Raw genomic sequence first — 19,103 nt, forward strand, 5'->3', positions numbered from 1 at the left:
AATATAAGACATATTTTCAGTTGTTTCACACTTTTTTGTTAAGTATATAATTCCACATGTGTTAATTCATAGTTTTGATGCCTTCAGTGTGAATGTACAATTTTCATAGTCATGAAAATACAGAAAAATCTTTAAATGAGAAGGTGTGTCCAAACTTTTGGTCTGTACTGTATATATATATATATATATATATATATATAAATATATATATATATATATATATATATACTGCTCAAAAAAATAAAGGGAACACTTAAGCAACAGAATATAACTCCAAGAAAATTAAACTTCTGTGAAATCAAACTGTCCACTTAGGAAGCAACACTGATTGACAATCAATTTCACATGCTGTTGTGCAAATGGAATAGACAATAGATGGAAATTATTGCCAATTATCAAGACTCCCTCAATAAAGGAGTGGTTCTGCAGGTGGGGACCACAGACCACATCTCAGTACCAATGCTTTCTGGCTGATGTTTTGGTCACTTTTGAATGTTGGTTGTGCTTTCACACTCGTGGTAGCATGAGACGGACTCTACAACCCACAGAAGTTGCTCAGGTAGTGCAGCTCATCCAGGATGGCACATCAATGCGAGCTATGGCAAGAAGGTTTGCTGTGTCTGTCAGCGTAGTGTCCAAAGGCTGGAGGCACTACCAGGAGACAGGCCAGTACACCAGGAGACATGGAGGGAGCCGTAGGAGGGCAACAACCCAGCAGCAGGACCGGTACCTCCGCCTTTGTGCAAAGAGGAACAGGAGGAGCACTGCCAGAGCCCTGCAAAATGACCTCCAGCAGGCCACAAATGTGCATGTGACTGCACAAACGGTTAGAACGTGCAGGACGCTTGGCATTTGCCACAGAACACCAGGATTGGCAAAGTCGCTACTGGCGCCCTGTGCTCTTCACAGATGAAAGCAGGTTCACACTGAGCACATGTGACAGACGTGACAGAGTCTGGAGACACCGTGGAGAGCGATCTGCTGCCTGCAACATCTTTCAGCATGACCGGTTTGGCAGTGGGTCAGTAATGGTGTGGGGTGGCATTTCTTTGGAGGGCCGCACAGCCCTCCATGTGCTCGCCAGAGGTAGCCTGACTGCCATTAGGTACCGAGATGAGATCCTCAGACCCCTTGTGAGACTATATGCTGGTGCGGTTGGCCCTGGGTTCCTCCTAATGCAGGACAATGCCAGACCTCATGTGGCTGGATTGTGTCAGCAGTTCCTGCAAGATGAAGGCATTGAAGCTATGGACTGGCCCGCCCGTTCTCCAGACCTGAATCCGATTGAGTACATCTGGGACATCATGTCTCGCTTCATCCACCAACGTCACGTTGCACCACAGACTGTCCAGGAGTTGGCGGATGCTTTACTTCAGGTCTGGGAGGAGATCCCACAGGAGACCATCCGCAAGCTCATCAGGACCATGCCAAGGCGTTGTAGGGAGGTCATACAGGCACGTGGAGGCCACACACAATACTAAGCCTCATTTTGACTTGTTTTAAGGACATTACTAGTGTTGAGCGAGCACTAAAATGCTCGGGTGCTCGAAGCTCGGGCCGAGCTCACTGTGATACTCGGGTGCTCGATCCGAGCAACGAGCCCAATGTTAGTCTATGGGAGACCCGAACATTTTTGCGGCGGCTCCCCCGGCAGTCTGTAGAAAGCCTAAAAAGTGCCCAAAACGATAGTGACAGTGCTCAAATGACATGGGGACAGCATGGGGATCGCCCCTGGAAGCATTTCTGACCCCCAGGTCACTGCTGTCAACAACGTGGTCAGAGGTATTAAGCCACTTTTACAGGCTCACAATAAAACGTTCAAAAACGAAAGTGAAAGTGCTTTCCTGTGAAATATGTTAACCCCTTAACGACCATGGGTCTTTCTGTTTTTGTGTTTTCCTTTTTTGCTCCCCTTCTTCCCAGAGCCAGAACTTTTTTAATTTTCGTTCAATATGGCCATGTGAGGGCTTATTTTTTGCGGGACGAGTTGTACTTTTAAACACCATCACTGGTTTTACCATATCGTGTGCTGGAAAATGGGAAAAAATTCCAAGTGCAGTGAAACTGCAAAAAAAATGCAATTCCACAGTTGTTTTTTGGGTCCTTTTTTTACCATGTTCACAGATTGCTAAAACTGACCTGCCATCATTATTTTCCAGGTCGTTACGAGTTCATAGACCCCAAACATGTATAGGTTCTTTTTTATTTAAGTGGTAAAAAAAAAATCCAAAGCTTGCTAAAAAAAACAAAAAAAATTACGCCATTTTCCGAGACCCTTAGCTTCTCCATTTTTCGGGATCTGGGGCCAGGTGAGGGCTTATTTTTTGCTTGCCGGGCTGACGTTTTTATTGATACCATTTTGGGGTAGATCCGATGTTTTGATCGCCCGTTATAGCATTTTATTGCAAAGTTGTAGCGACCAAAAAAACTTAATTCTGGCGTTTAAAATTTTTTTCTCGTTACGCCGTTTACTGATTGTATTAATTCTTCTTTTATATTGATAGATCGGGCGATTCTGAACGCGGCGATACCAAATATGTGTATGTGTTTTTTTTTTATATATATATATTTTTTATTTTGAATGGGGCGAAAGGGGGGTGACTTAAACTTTTATATATTTTTTATTTTTTTAAAAAACTTTTTTTTTACACTTTCTGCTTGCTTCTATAGTCTCCAGAGGAGACTAGAAGCAGCAGTTGTCTGATTGCTTCTACTGCATACAAGCGATGAGCAGATCGCTTGTATGCAGGAGAAATGCTCACTTGCTATGAGCGCTGACCACTAGGTGGCGCTCATAGCAATTGAGACATGACAACCACAGGCGTCTGCTGCAGACCCTGAGTTGTCATGCCCACCCATTGGTGACCCGCCATCACGTGACGGGGTCACTGATGGGCGGGGCTTAGGACTCGAGCGCGAGTTAAATGCCACTGTCAGAGATTTAACATGTTAACAGCCGCGGGTGGATTGCGATTCCAATAATCAGCTGACATGTGCTCGCTTCAGTGCGGGCTCACCGCCGGAGCCCCCGCTGAACCGGCCTTCCCGACCTGGTGCGTACTATTACTGACCAGGTCGGAAAGGGGTTAAGGAACATCCTTTCCAGGGTAAAGACTTGTGTATAAGGTAAAATAAATAACCAAAAACAAAAATACTCCTCCACACCTTGGGCTATGTTCACAAGTAGCATTTTTTATGCGTTTTTGCACGTTTGTATTGCTTTCAACCGTGACAAATGCATTCACCGGGAAATGTCATTTTAACATTTTTCAACCTTATCTGGCCATGTGCTGTGTGACACATGCATACAGTGCTAAAAAGACATGGGAACAGCATGGGGAAGACCCCTGGAAGCATCTCTGACACCCAGGTCACTGCCTAAAAGTGTGCCCATCAGAAGTGATCCTTGCCGCATCAGAAGATGCAGACTTGCAACTATCCCCGTGCAAGTCCTTGTCCCAGGGCAGTGTTCAATTGTACCTCCCCCATAACTTGCAATACAAGTGCAAGTATGCAGCCTGCCACCCACCCACCCCCAGGCTGCAATACCATACTGCTAGCTTGCTTGCACTTGAAATTAGGCCTTTTAGGCATGTGGAGGTGGAATCAGGCCACCACGTCATGGCTGCGTCGGTAGCCTGATATTCATACTCAGTCCCCAGCCGCCCGGCGGCCGGGTGTCCACGCTTGGTCCCCAGCCGCCAGGGGGCGGCCGGGTGTCCATACGCAGTCCCCAGCCGCCCTGCGGCCGGGTGCCCACACACAGTCCCCAGCCGCGTGGGGGTGGCCGGGTGTCCATAAGCGGTCCCCAGCCGCCCCTATTTGTCCCGGTGCGCCTTATACACAAGCGCGCATACCAAAACATTACCTGTGCCCTCCCCAGTGCATTTAGTGGGAAGGACAGCCTAACCACAAACACGTGGACAAGTGAATGTGGCCAGGAATGGTCCATCTCACTGACGCCTTCACACTGGGTTAATATTGTGGAAGCCGGGACACAGTTGGACACTGGGATGCAACACGTCCTCCAGACATAGAGGATTGCGGGTCCTGGGTCAATCAGGCTTCAACACAAAGTTCAGAAGGTAGACAGCAGCAGCCTCCTACACAATGAGTAAATTATTCATGATCATGAGGCCATCCACCTCCTTAGCTTTCTGTTCCTTGGAATGCAAGCGCATCTATGTAGTAGCAGCTAGGCCTGAGGTGGTCAGCGTTTTGGCGCATATTCTACCTCCTTCGAGGATTGCTGGATGTTTTCCTGCTACTATCCCAGTTCTATGACTCCCATTAAAACAAAGCTTCAGGTGATGAATGATGGATGAGGAACTGGGACCATTCACATCAATATCAGGCCAGCCAACCACACATGTCTTGTAGGATATGTTTCTGTACCAAAAGGAGCGGTTCAGCTACACAGTTATAAGGCATACAGTGAATGCAAAGCCTACCAAAAATTTCGAGGCACTCCAATGCCCCTTGGAAGTGACATGGAGGTCAGAGGGCCTTAACTAAACCGTTTTTTCCATTTATAGCAACTGGGTCTCCTGTACACTGTTGGCCTAAGCAGGGAATGGAAGGCTTTCCAAAAATTATTAGGCACTGCAATGCCCCTTGAAACAGACGTGGATTACAGCGTATTAAAAACCTTCTACCCATTATTGGGGAGTGGGTCTCCCTTAGTGTTCGCCTATGCATTGAAAAGCAAAAGCTGACAAAAATTAGGAGGAAATGCAATGCCCGTTGCAAGAGTCGTGGAGGTTAGAGGTAATTAAAAACAACATGTCCATGCCCCTTGGAAGAGCTGTGGAGTTCAGAGTGGTTTAACAAGACGGTTTTAATGCCCCTTATAAGAGACGTGGAGTTCAGAGTGGTTTGACAAGACAGTTTTAATGCCCCTTGGAAGAGATGTGGAGGTCACAGTAGCTTAACAAGATGGTTTTAATGCCCCTTGGAAGAGACGTGGAGTTCAGAGTGGTTTAACAAGACAGTTTTAATGCCCCTTGGAAGAGTGGTGGAGGTTACAGTGGAATAAAAAGACAATATCAATGCCCCGTGGAAGAGACGTGGAGGTCACAGTAGCTTAACAAGACGGTTTTAATGCCCCTTGGAAGAGTGGTGGAGGTCGCAGTGGAATAAAAAGACAATATCAATGCCCCTTGGAAGAGTGGTGGAGGTTACAGTGGAATAAAAAGACAATATCAACGCCCTGTGGAAGAGACGTGGAGGTCACAGTAGCTTAACAAGACGCTTTTAATGCCCCTTGGAAGAGTGGTGGAGGTCGCAGTGGAATAAAAAGACAATATTAACGACCCTTGGAAGAGACGTGGAGGTCACAGTAGCTTAACAAGACAATTTTAATGCCCCTTACAAGAGCCATGCAGTACAGAATATTAAAAACATTATTCCCATTATTGGGGAGTGGGTCTCCCATAGTCTTTGCCTATGCTTTCCAAGCAAAAGCTGCCAAAAATTAGGAAGGGGTAACTTGCAATGTCCCTTACAAGAGCCATGCAGTACAGCATATTAAAAACATTATTCCCATTATTGGGGAGTGGGTCTCCCATAGTCTTTGCCTATGCCTTCCAAGCAAAAGCTGCCAAAAATTAGGACAGAGGAACTTGCAATGCTGGCAACATGGACCACGGTCACCCTGGTGGTATAGTGGTCGTGGAGGCTGAGGATAAGGAGAAGAGCAAAAAACAGCCATGTGTGGGTGTGGGTGTGAAGCGATGCATGGGAATACACCTCCCGAAATAACACAGTGGATTTGACTTTATGTTATTCTGCTGTCATTTGGTGGTGATGAGAAGTCTGGCCCAATCCAGCCCTTGTTCATTTTGATAAGGGTCAGCTTGTCAGCATTGTCAGTTGACAGGCGAGTGCGCTTATCAGTTATAATTCCCCCAGCGGCACTAAAAACACGCTCCGATAACACGCTAGCGGCAGGGCAGGCCAGGACCTCCAAGGCATACAGAGTGAGTTCATTCCAAGTGTCCAGCTTGGATACCCAATAATTAAAAGGCACAGAGGAATCACGGAGGATGCTGGTACTCCCTCACCATCCTTTGAAACTTTCAACTCCTTGTGAGAGTACCCTGCGCCTCAGGGCCTGTAAGCTGGGCAGGTCTTAGAAAACTGTCCTAGAACATTGACAGTGTTCCCCTGCCTATGCTGGATTGGAGTTGCGTCTCTCTCGCCTGTATGCCTTAGTTGGGCAGCGAACTGTGACCTCTGCCGCTACCGTGTTCAGATGGGAATTTTTTTAATAGTTCTGCAGCAAGGGCCTTCTGGTACTGCCCCATTTTTGTAGACCTCTCCAACTCAGGAATAAGAGAGTGAAAGTTCTCCTTGTAGAGGGGGTCTAAAAGTGTCATCAACCAGTAAGGCAGCGTAACACAAAGTCAGCCATGGGTGCCAGACTGGTAACGGGCAAGACTTCCGTGTCCTCACCAAGATGACGACTGATAGTGTTGAGCGATCACTAAAATGCTCGGGTGCTCGAAGCTCAGGCCGAGCTTACCGTGATACTCGGGTGCTCGACCCGAGCAACGAGCCCAATGTTAGTCTATGAGAGACCCGAGCATTTTTGCGGCAGCACCCCCGGCAGTCTGTAGAAAGCCTAAAAAGTGCCCAAAACGATAGTGACAGTGCTCAAAAGACATGGGGGCAGCATGGGGATCGCCCCTGGAAGCATTTCTGACCCCCAGGTCACTGCTGTCAACAACGTGGTATTAAGGTATTAAGCCACTTTTGCGGGCTCACAATAAAACGTTCAAAAACGAAACTGAAACGGTTTTCCTGTGAAATATGTTAAGGAATTTCCTTTCCAGGGTAAAAACTTTTGTATAAGGTAAAATAAATAACCAAAAACAAAAATACTCCTCCACACCTTGGGCTATGTTCACAAGTAGCATTTTTCATGCGTTTTTGCACTTTTGTATTGCTTTCAACCGTGACAAATGCGTTCACCGGGAAATGTCATTTTAACATTTTACAACCTTAACTGGCCATGTGCTGTGTGACACATGCATACAGTGCTGAAAAGACAAGGGATCAGCATGGGGAAGACCCCTGGAAGCATCTCTGACCCCCAGGTCACTGTCTAAAAGTGTGCCCATCAGAAGTGATCCTTGCCGCATCAGCAAGCATGCAAGCGAAAATATGCAGCCAACCACCCACCCACCCGCAGGCTGCAATACCATACTGCTAGCTTTCACTTGAAATGGGGCCTTTTAGTTTGGAGGAGGCCGAAGCTGGCCACTACCTCATGGCCGCTTCGGCAGCGAGGTATCCATACTCTGTCCCCAGGCGGCCGGGTGTCCACGCTTGGTCCCCAGCCGCCAGGTGGCGGCCAGGTGTCCATACTCGGTCCCCAGCCGCCCTGATTTCTCCTGTCACCTTCCCCCACACTTTTCTTAGCCTGGCCTGCTTTAGGGCAGCATTGGACGAGCCCACCAGAGAACCAGACTCCTCCAGTGGGCCCTGGCTTCTCCATCAGGGGAGTTGAGAGTGCCTAGGTGAGGAGCATGATGATGATGATAGAAGTTAGCATCTGCTTTGTTTTCTTGGAATGCAAGCGCATGTATGTAGTAGCGGCTAGGCCTGAGGTGGTCCGCGTTTTGGCGCATATCCTACCTCCTCCGAGGATTGCTGGATGTTTTCCTGCTACTATCCCAGTTCTATGACTCCCGTTAAAACAAAGCTTCAGGTGATAAATGATGGATGAGGTGGTGGCAAAGGAGAAAGAGCAGGAGGAACAGGGACCATTCACATCAATATCAGGCCAGTCAACCAGATATGTCTTGTAGGATATGTTTCTGTAACAAAAGGAGTGGTTCGGCTACACAGTTATAGGGCATACAGTGAGTGCAATGCCTACCAAAAATTTCGAGCCACTCCAATGCCCCTTGGAAATGACATGGAGGTCAGAGGGCGTTAACTAAACCTTTTTTTCGATTTATAGCAACTGGGTCTCCCGTGCACTGTTGGCCTAAGCAGTGAATGGAAGACTTACCAAAAATTATGAGGAACTGCAATGCCCCTTACAAGAGCCATGTGTGGCACCCCAGGGGTCTGGTCACCACAGTAATAGAGATATTACGTCGGAGAGCAAGTGGGAGGTTTCCTGGTCAGGATCCCTTAAACATGCAACATCCTCCTGCCCCAGTCCTGGGAGGGGAGAATTCTGCCCTTATAAACTGGATCTGGAGCGGGGTTGAGTGAGTCAGAGAACAGTCAGAGTCAGAGTGAGAGCAAGGGAAAGTAACAGCAAGGAGCTCTGTAGGAGCTAGGAGCTAAAGACCAGGGGCTGGAAGCTGAGCAGAGCTCGCCCTGGCAGAAGACAATAGGAACCGGACACAGGAGTCCGAAGCTGTGAGGACTTATTTATCCAGCAGCAGAAACCAGCCGGCAGGGGATTTCAGGTCCTCTGGCCATAGAAGCCCGGAGGCTCAGTCACAAGCAAGGGACCAGCACTGCCGTCGTGGAGCAGAGGCTAACAGAAGGCCCCAAGTCACCAGCCATACGGGTGAGCACTACACGGTACACTCAGGGACGTGGGCTACTTCTACCCGCTTACAGCAAGGTAGCCAGGAAGAGTGCAGACAGACGGGAAGGCCTACAACTCCACCTGGCCAGGGGAACTCCTGCTTGCTCACAGACTGACCAGGTCTCTTATGCTAGCCAGTACTCCCGGGAGGGTCTACCTTATAATCATCAGTAAAGACCCTGAACTGCACTGCAAAGACTCTGAGTCGTTCCTGCTGCGCTCGTGCACCATCACCCCCATCATCCACACTCACTGCCCTGAGGCTATACTCCTCCCGAGGGGAGTTATCCCATTCTATGCTGCGCACACAACACCAGCCTCAGCGGTCTGCCTCGCAGCGGTGGTACTCCCTGACCGCAATCCACGGGTGGCGCAGTCGGACAATTAACCTCAAAACCTAAGAAAGACTGCCACTGGTTTGACCAGCCTGAGCCATGGGACCGGGTCACCGCCACGGAGACTACAGACCCCAGAGACCCGGCACCGGGTATCCCACACACGTGTACACACGGCCCAGGGGGCGCGTCACATGCAGTACAGCATATTACAAACATAAGTCCCATTATTGGGGAGTGGGTGTCCCATAGTATTTGCTTATGCCTTGCAAGCAAAAGCTGCCAAAAATTAGGACGGAGCAACTTGCAATGCCCCTTACAAGAGCCATGCAGTACAGCATATTACAAACATAAGTCCCATTATTGGGGAGTGGGTCTCCCATAGTATTTGCTTATGCTTTCCCAGCAAAAGCTGCCAAAAATTAGGACGGAGCAACTTGCAATGCCCCTTACAAGAGTCATGCAGTACAGCATATTACAAACATAAGTCCCATTATTGGGGAGTGGGTCTCCCATAGTATTTGCTTATGCTTTCCCAGCAAAAGCTGCCAAAAATTAGGACGGAGCAACTTGCAATGCCCCTTACAAGAGCCATGCAGTACAGCATATTACAAACATAAGTCCCATTATTGGGGAGTGGGTCTCCCATAGTATTTGCTTATGCTTTCCCAGAAAAGCTGCCAAAAATTAGGACGGAGCAACTTGCAATGCCCCTTACAAGAGCCATGCAGTACAGCATATTACAAACATAAGTCCCATTATTGGGGAGTGGGTGTCCCATGGTATTTGCTTATGCTTTCCCAGCAAAAGCTGCCAAAAATTAGGACGGAGGAACTTGCAATGCTGGCACCCTGGTGGTATAGTGGTGGTGGAGGCTGAGGATAAGGAGAAGAAGATTAAACAGCCGAAACGAGGAAGCGTATACCCATGTGTGGGTGTGAAGCGGTGCATGTGAATACACCTCCCGAAATAACACAGTGGATTTGACTTTATGTTACTCTGCTGTCATTTGGTGGTGATGAGAAGTCTGGCCCAATCCAGCCCTTGTTTATTTTGATAAGGGTCAGCTTGTCAGCATTGTCAGTTGACAGGCGAGTGCGCTTATCAGTTATAATTCCCCCAGTGGCACTAAAAACACGCTCCGATAACACGCTAGCGGCAGGGCGGGCCAGGACCTCCAAGGCGTACAGAGCGAGTTCATTCCAAGTGTCCAACTTGGATACCCAATAATTAAAAGGCACAGAGGAATCACGGAGGACGCTGGTACGATCGGCAAGGTACTCCCTCACCATCTTTTGAAACTTTCCACTCCTTGTGAGAGTTCCCCGCGCCTCAGGGCCTGTAAGCTGGGCGGGTGTCAGAAAACTGTCCCAGAACGTTGACAGTGTTCCCCTGCCTCTGCTGGATTGGAGTTGCATCTCTCTCGCCTGTACGCCTTGGTTGGGCAATGAACTGTGACCTCTGCCGCTAGCGTGTTCAGATGGGAATTTTTTTAAGAGTTCTGCAGCAAGGGCCTTCTGGTATTGCCCCATTTTTGTAGACCTCTCCACCTCAGGAATAAGAGAGTGAAAGTTCTCCTTGTAGCTGGGGTCTACAAGTGTCACCAACCAGTAATGACTGTCACCCAACATTTTGACAACGCGAGGGTCACGGTTAAGGCAGCGTAACATAAAGTCAGCCATGCGTGCCAGACTGGTAACGGGCAAGATTTCCGTGTCCTCACCAAGATGACGACTGACCATGCTCTCCTCCTCCTCCTCCTCTTCCTCCTCCCCCCTGTCCTCAGGCCACCCACGCTGAACCGACGGTATGACACTTGTACAGGTACTACCGTCTACAACGCATGATAGCAGCTCCTGTTCTTCCTCCTCCTCCTCCTCTCCCTCATTGTCCTCCAATGCACGTTGGGATGAGATGAGGCTGGGCTGTGTGTAATCGCCCGCTACGGCTTCTTGATCCATCTCATCATACTCTGGCTGCAATGCCTCCTCTTTAATTCTCTGCAGAGAGCATTGCAAAAGACAGACAAGTGGGATGCTGACACTGATGATGGCGTCATCGCCACTCACCATCTTGGTGGCCTCCTCAAAGTTTGTCAGGATGGTACATATGTCAGACATCCAGGTCCACTCCTGAGGTCTTATGTGTGGAGTCTGACCTGAATATCGACGGCCTTGTTGCAGCTGGTACTCCACAACTGCTCTCTTCTGCTCACAAATCCTTTGCAACATGTGGAGGGTAGATTTCCAACGTGTGGGGACATCACACACCAGTCGGTGTGCCGGAAGCTGCAAACGCTGCTGCAACACAGCAAGGGCGGCGGAAGCTGTAGCCGACTTGCGAAAATGAGCTGACAGGCGGCGTACTTTCACGAGCAGATCTGGCAACTCGGGGTACGATTTAAGAAACCGCTGAACCACGAGGTTAAGCCCATTAGCCAGGCATGGTACGTGTGTGATCTCACCTCGCCTCAGAGCCGCCACCAGGTTACGGCCATTGTCGCACACGACCATGCCGGGATGTAGGTTCAGCGGTCTCAGCCACAGATCTGCCTGCTCTTTCACAGCTGTCCACAACTCACAAGCAGTGTGAGGTTTATCACCTAAGCTTATGAGTTTCAGCACAGCCTGTTGCCGCTTGGCGGAGGCAGTACTGCAATGCTTCCAGCTTGTAACTGATGTGGTGATATCTAAGATGGAGGCTGAACATGAGGAGGAGGAGGAGGATGCGCAGGAGCTGTACACTGTGGGGGCAACTCTGACTGACATAGGGCCCGCAATCCTCGGTGTGGGGAGGATGTGTTCCGTCCCAAGGTCCGACTGGGTCCCGGCTTCCACTATGTTTACCCAGTGTGCCGTCAGAGAGATGTACCGTCCCTGGCCACAAGCACTTGTCCACGTGTCCGTTGTCAGGTGGACTCTCCCAGTAACTGCGTTGTTGAAGGCACGGCAGATGCTTTGGGACACGTGCTTGTGTAGTGCGGGGATGGCACAGCGGGCAAAATAGTGTCGGCTGGGGACCGAGTACCGAGGGACGGCCACCGCCATAAGATTGCGGAAGGATTCCGTCTCCACCAGCCTAAAAGGCAGCATTTCCAATGCAAGCAGTCGTGAAATGTGCGAATTTAAGACTGTGGCCTGTGGGGCGTTAGCTGCGAATTTCCGCTTTCTTTCAAAGGTCTGGGATATGGACAATTGAACGCTGCGGTGGGACGTGAACGTTGATGCTGTTTCTTGAGAAACTGCCATAACAAGTGAAGACTGAGAGGAGGGGGCATCTTTACATGCAGTATGGACAGGGGATTGCCTTGCACACACAACAGGGGGTTCTATTGCACGCACAACAGTGGAAGAAGCAGTGGTGACACCCGCTGACACTGGTCGTGGACCCTGGGTTTCGCCCCACAAAGTCAGGTGCTTTGCTGCCATGTGCCTGATCATGCTGGTGGTGGTCAGGCTGGTAGTTTTGTCACCCCTGCTGATGCTGGCATGGCAGGTGGAACATATGGCCTTTTTGGGGTTATCAGCAGAGTCTTTAAAAAAATTCCAGACTCTGGAAGACCTACCGCTTGTACTGGCAACGTCCCTCGTGTTGGTGTTACGGGGAACGGTTGCCTGCCTTCTGTCTGCGGCCACCACACTGCTTCTTCCTGCCTGTTGGGGTACTCTGCCTCCCTCCCCCTGTGTGCTGCTGGCCTCACTCTGCATGTCCTCCTTCCACGTTGGGTCAGTTACTAGATCATCCACCACCTCCTCCTCTTCCACTTGCGCACCACGATCCTCCTCCTCACTTCCTGGCAATTGTGTCTCGTCATCGTCCACCTCTTGTGACAGATTGCCAACGTCGACTTCCTGTGGCCGTGGCTGTTCAAATATTTGGGCATCGCAACATGGGATCTCCTCTTCCACCACTTCAAGCGTATCAGGCGAGGGGCCCAAATATGGAAATGGACCAGTGAACAGCTCTTCAGATTGTCCAAGTGTGGGATCACTTTCTGTCTGACGACACTCGGCATGGTGGGAGGAAGGAGCATCAGGGTGAGGAGGAGTATGCGGTCGAGACTCACGGCTACTAAGAGTTGACTGTGTGGAAGACAGACCGGAGGTGGTGGTGCCCAGGTAACTGGAAGTATTGTCTGCTATCCAATTAATAACCTGTTCACACTGATCAGTTCTCAATACTGGTGTTGTTCTGTGCTTCCTTAGTAATTCGGTCAAGAAGTGGGAGCGAGAAGATGTGGCTGTTGGTTGTGGCACATTTTCACCTTGGCCACGGCCCCGTCCTCTGCACGAACCATCACCAGAACGTCCACTTCCACGTCCCTTGCCACGCGCCTTGCCCATTGTAAATGAAGTAAAATAGCTTACACTTGCACTATCAATGGAAAAAGGGTAATAAAGAGTAGATTAGAACCGTGTAAGAGGAAAACCACAGTTATTGTTTACTGGTGTATACCACACTTTTTTAAATAGAGATATTTGCGGCTGAACAGTGAGCGACACACTCAAACTGCTTTTTTTTTTAGATACCAAAGGCCCAAAACTGGATAGTACAGCGATTTGACCCGTGGAACTGCGAAACCACACTGGGATGTCGGGCCTACACAAGACTATTTTCAACAGATATATTTTTGTGTCACAACAGTCAGGAGACACTACTGTTTTTCTTTACGGAAAAAACTACCAAAACCTGAATAATAGAGATTTTTTACCGTGGAACAGCAAAACCACAGTTATAATTTACTGGTGTATACCAGGCTTTTTAAAATATATATATATTTGTGGCTGAACAGTGAGCGACACACTCAAACTTTTTTTTTAGATACAAATGGCCCAAAAGTGGATAATACAGAGGTTTGTACCGTGGAACTGCAAAACCACACTTGTATTTCTCGGGCCTACACCAGACTATTTTCAACAGATATATTTGTGTCTGAAAAATCAGGGAGACACTATTTTTTTTTTTTTTTACAGCAAAAAATACAAAAAGCAGGATAATAGAGATTTTTTACCGTGGAACAGCAAAAGCACACTTCTGTCTCTCTGGCCTACACCAGACTATTTTCAACAGATATATTTGTGTCTGAAAAATCAGGGAGACACTATTATTATTTTTATACAGCAAAAAATGCCAAAAACAGGATAATAGAGATGTTTTACCGTGGAACATCAAAACCACAGTAATAATTTACTGGTGTATACCAGGCTTTTTAAAATATATATATATTTGCGGCTGAACAGTGAGCGACACACTCAAACTGTTTTTTTTAGATACAAATGGCCCAAAAGTGGATAATACAGAGGTTTGTACCGTGGAACTGCAAAACCACACTTGTATTTCTCGGGCCTACACCAGACTATTTTCAACAGATATATTTGTGTCTGAAAAATCAGGGAGACACTATTTTTTATTTTTTTACAGCAAAAAATGCAAAAAGCAGGATAATAGAGATTTTTTACCGTGGAACAGCAAAAGCACACTTCTGTCTCTCTGGCCTACACCAGACTATTTTCAACAGATATATTTGTGTCTGAAAAATCAGGGAGACACTATTATTATTTTTATACAGCAAAAAATGCCAAAAACAGGATAATAGAGATGTTTTACCGTGGAACATCAAAACCACAGTAATAATTTACTGGTGTATACCAGGCTTTTTAAAATATATATATATTTGCGGCTGAACAGTGAGCGACACACTCAAACTGTTTTTTTTAGATACAAATGGCCCAAAAGTGGATAATACAGCGGTTTGTACCGTGGAACTGCAAAACCACACTTGTATTTCTCGGGCCTACACCAGACTATTTTCAACAGATATATTTGTGTCTGAAAAATCAGGGAGACACTATTTTTTTTTTTTTTTACAGCAAAAAATGCAAAAAGCAGGATAATAGAGATTTTTTACCGTGGAACAGCAAAAGCACACTTCTGTCTCTCTGGCCTACACCAGACTATTTTCAACAGATATATTTGTGTCTGAAAAATCAGGGAGACACTATTATTATTTTTATACAGCAAAAAATGCCAAGAACAGGATAATAGAGATGTTTTACCGTGGAACATCAAAACCACAGTAATAATTTACTGGTGTATACCAGGCTTTTTAAAATATATATATATTTGCGGCTGAACAGTGAGCGACACACTCAAACTGTTTTTTTTAGATACAAATGGCCCAAAAGTGGATAATACAGAGGTTTGTACCATGGAACTGCAAAACCACACTTGTATTTCTCGGGCCTACACCAGACTATTTTCAACAGATATATTTGTGTCTGAAAAATCAGGGAGACACTTATTATTTTTATACAGCAAAAAATGCCAAAAACAGGATAATAGAGATGTTTTACCGCGGAGCATCAAAACCACAGTAATAATTTACTGGTGTATACCAGGCTTTTTAAAATATATATATATTTGCGGCTGAACAGTGAGCGACACACTCAAACTGTTTTTTTTAGATACAAATGCTATATCTAAAAAAATGTTTTTTTTAGATATAGTGCTGAAAATCGGCATAAAACACATTGAATTGTTTCAGTATTCCATTTACCAAAGATCAATTTGCATTTCCAACATTTTTCATCATCTTCCATGGAAGTGTAGCAATTATAGACAGTAATCAATCACCATATTTTCCATGCTGAGAAAAATCCACATGATCCCGGTGTAGACAATCCATTTACTCCAGAGATCAAGGGCAAAGGCAGAGACGCTGCTTGATGATTAGAAGATCTGCACCTGTGGCGATGTTTCGAGGATCCTCCCCTGTCATGCCGTCTTACTTCTCTTCCTTCCTTAAAACGACACATACCACGTGACACCCTGCACCAATCCTACAAAATAGTTTTATGTATTTTAAATACCTTTTATTTTGCTACAGTCAAAACAACATTTTTGTTAAACATAATTATATTCAATCCTTTCTTGATGTGTTCTCATAAATTACGGTATATATTTATATATACATCATTCGTTGCATTTAAATTTACACAGGTGCAGTAAAAAAACACTGTAAAAAATACATGATTCTATAGAAAAACGCTGAAATTACTGTATTGACGGAGACTATCCAGTATACCTCTCTATGCGGTAGTTTTCCTTCAATCTCTTTTGCATTATCCATAACTATCTCCTCTATGATCTTCCATTTAAATTCTAGCATAGCATAGTCTTATCATTCTTCAAGGATTTTTTCATAAAATGTAAACTGAAATACTATAGAGAATGCACTTATAAAATGAAGGTACTTAGCACACAAATTGACTAGGTTGCATTCTTATGGCTGGTGGGCTCACACAAATTGGCTAGGTCGCTTGTTGTGGCTGGTGGGCTCACACAAATTGGCCAGGTCGCTTGTTGTGGCTGGTGGGCTCACACAAATTGGCTAGGTCGCTTGTTGTGGCTGGTGGGCTCACACAAATTGGCCAGGTTGCTTGTTGTAGCTGGTGGGCTCAGATAAATTGGCCAGGTCGCATTGTTTGGCTGATGGGCTCACACAAATTGGCCAGGTCACATCGTTGTGGCTGGTGGGCGCACATTAATTGGCCAATTTGTGCTCCGAGTATCTTCATTTATATAAGTATATTCCCTATAGAAGTAATGCAGTTCACATTTCTTGTATACAATCATTTCAGCATGCGGTAGTATTCTTTGTGTATCTAATACAGTCACAGCAGTTTGCACATGTTCACATTTCATTCTGTTAGGAAGTGCTGGTCAATTTTTGTTTCTTTGTCACTTACAATATATATCTATGTTTTCACATTGCCCTAGTGTACAATTTTTACTGTGAAAATATGTCTTGCCCCCATTGGCATGCTGCCACATGGGCACTCTATTGCAGCAAATTAGCTGAGGAAAGCAAGGTGCACAGCTCCTCTGGCACAGGAACCCTCTTCTCTTTGTCTACCCTGTTTGTAATGAAAAAAAAAAAAAACTTTATTGCAGAATTCATCAACATCTGCATCTGTGCTTCACTTTTACTATTCGGTGTCTGAATGTTAGTCATATATTTCCTCAGTCTGTAACCAAAGGAGCAGACTAAAGAGCGTGTAACATAACTGATGACTTAATCGTGAACAATAAGATAAATGTACTGCAAAAAGAAATAAATCATTTCAAAACAAACGTTCGCCAAGCATCCTTGAAGATTCACAAGATGCCAGACACTGCCAAAGGCAGCATTACATTGTCTAAAATTAGTTTAAATGTTCCTACTGCCAGAACAATTCACACTGGGGCTGATGATATATGGATAACAGTGTTGTGATGCAGCAGAGCTATCCGTTGTGCTGTATGAGCATTTACTGATCTGCATTGCTTTCTCTCTTTTTGTGTCTGTTTCAGAAAAGGATGCCATGTCTGCGGAAGCCGTCGTCAAGTATTCAAAACTGGCATTTAGCTATGAGCACTGGGAAGCATTTGATGCCATTATAGCTCCATTATATTCATTTCTACAGGTAGTACAATATAACAGTCTAGAATTGATATCAGTAATTATAATTATAAGATAGTGGGTAGCAGTACAGTTTTTTTTTATCCGGCAATATTTATCAGTGTTAGACCATGTTCACACGTTGCTGTTTTGCTGCGTTTTTTCTGCAGCCAAAACCGGATCTATTAGCAATAAAAAGCTGCAGCCAAAACACAGGTTTTGCTGCCTTTTTTTGCTGCTTTTCTTCCTTTGTTCTGCTGCATTTTTCATGATCCCAAAGTTCAGCTTTGCTTCCACCTTGTAAGCATGAACAATACAAGGTGTTAGGCCACCAATGCAAGACATTTGAAACCATTAAACATTTTGGGGAAAAATGGGCAATTTGATCAAATTATTTAGGGGAAAAAGGTTTTTTTATGTCTGAAAAGATAGTGACTATTCAGAAAAGCTGGAGTCATGTATGAAGTGCAGCCGTGAACTAAGCTGGTATGAGTTCATGAAAAGATACAGAATTGCAAATGTAAAAACAGGGGAGGAAGTTGAATTGTTTAGGCATTGTTTACTTAACACATTGGCATGGTATTGTTTGCATAACACATTTGTAGGGTGTTGTTTACTTACCACATTGGTAGGGTATTGTTTACTTAGCACATTGGTAGGGCACTGTTTACTTAGCACATTGGTAGGGCACTGTTTACTTAACACATTGGTAGGGCACTGTTTACTTAGCACATTGGTAGGGCACTGTTTACTTAGCACATTGGTAGGGCACTGTTTACTTAACACATTGGTAGGGCACTGTTTACTAAACACATTGGTAGGACACTGTTTACTTAACACATTGGTGGGGTATTGTTTACTTAACACTTTGGTTGTGGCATTGTTTACTTAACAAATTGGTTGTATATTGTTTACTTAACACATTGGTGGGGCATTGTGTGCTTGACACATTGGTAGGGCATTGTTTATTTAACATCTTGGTAGGGCATTGTTTACTTTAACACATATCACCATATCACTAATTTAATTAAACTGTACTTGGTGTCAGGAAAAACAAAATCACAAAACTGCGTTTCACATCCTTCTGTATTTGCGTTCTCGTCACCAAAAACGCTGCAAAATCTGATTAGCAGCTTTTTCACTGCATTTTTGCACTTCCTCATTGCTTTCTATGAGTGAAAAAATGTTGCAAAAACGCAGAAAGCATTTTTGGAAAGTATTTTCCAAAAACGTCAGGAAAAAAAAACAAGCGTGGGCATGTGATTTCTGAAATCTCATAGCTTTTTCTGGTACTGTAAAAAGCAGCTTTTAATTTGCATAAATAAATGCAGAAAAAATGCAACGTGTGAACCCATCCTTGGTAGTGCTCCCCATACAACAAGAGTCTTGAAATTTTTGAAACGCACAGGAACTTCTATGTAATATTATGACATTAGGAGTGTGTAGTTATTTAGATCACAAGTGTAAATTTTAATGCATTTTACTTGTTTAACTTCTACTTTTCACAAATGTGGTTCACATTCTCAATATTTCATGTTTAATGTGAAAATAACCGAAAGGAAGGAAAAATATATGTGCTGTGTTGCTGTTTTTGAAATAGATCCAACAGGGCACTGCAGCGGGTTGCTGTTGACTCATCGCTGATGTCATCGGCTTTCTCTGCTGTCCCCCTGAACTTAATTTCACCATCTTCACCATTGTCTCCTTCCGCGGATGTCGGACTACACTCGGATGACATCTGAGTTCAGTCCGATGTTTCACACACGCCCATAGACTT

The 19,103-nt window shown here is 45.6% G+C and overlaps 1 protein-coding gene across 3 annotated transcripts in view; it reads left to right on the forward strand.

The window, feature by feature from the left end:
- The window catches only part of CFAP54 (cilia and flagella associated protein 54), a 526,588-nt gene that overhangs the window by 47,141 nt on the left and 460,344 nt on the right, over positions 1-19,103 (forward strand). For all 3 annotated transcript variants that reach the window (XM_073651573.1, XM_073651574.1, XM_073651575.1), the window contains exon 11: positions 17,239-17,351. In XM_073651573.1, the coding sequence (XP_073507674.1) occupies positions 17,239-17,351 (113 nt within the window). The remainder of the gene's footprint in view (positions 1-17,238; positions 17,352-19,103) is intronic.

This window comes from Phyllobates terribilis, unplaced genomic scaffold, assembly GCF_046119375.1.
Source record: "Phyllobates terribilis strain yellow unplaced genomic scaffold, ASM4611937v1 Scaffold_11__3_contigs__length_659146591, whole genome shotgun sequence".
Classification (NCBI taxonomy): Eukaryota; Metazoa; Chordata; class Amphibia; order Anura; family Dendrobatidae; genus Phyllobates; species Phyllobates terribilis.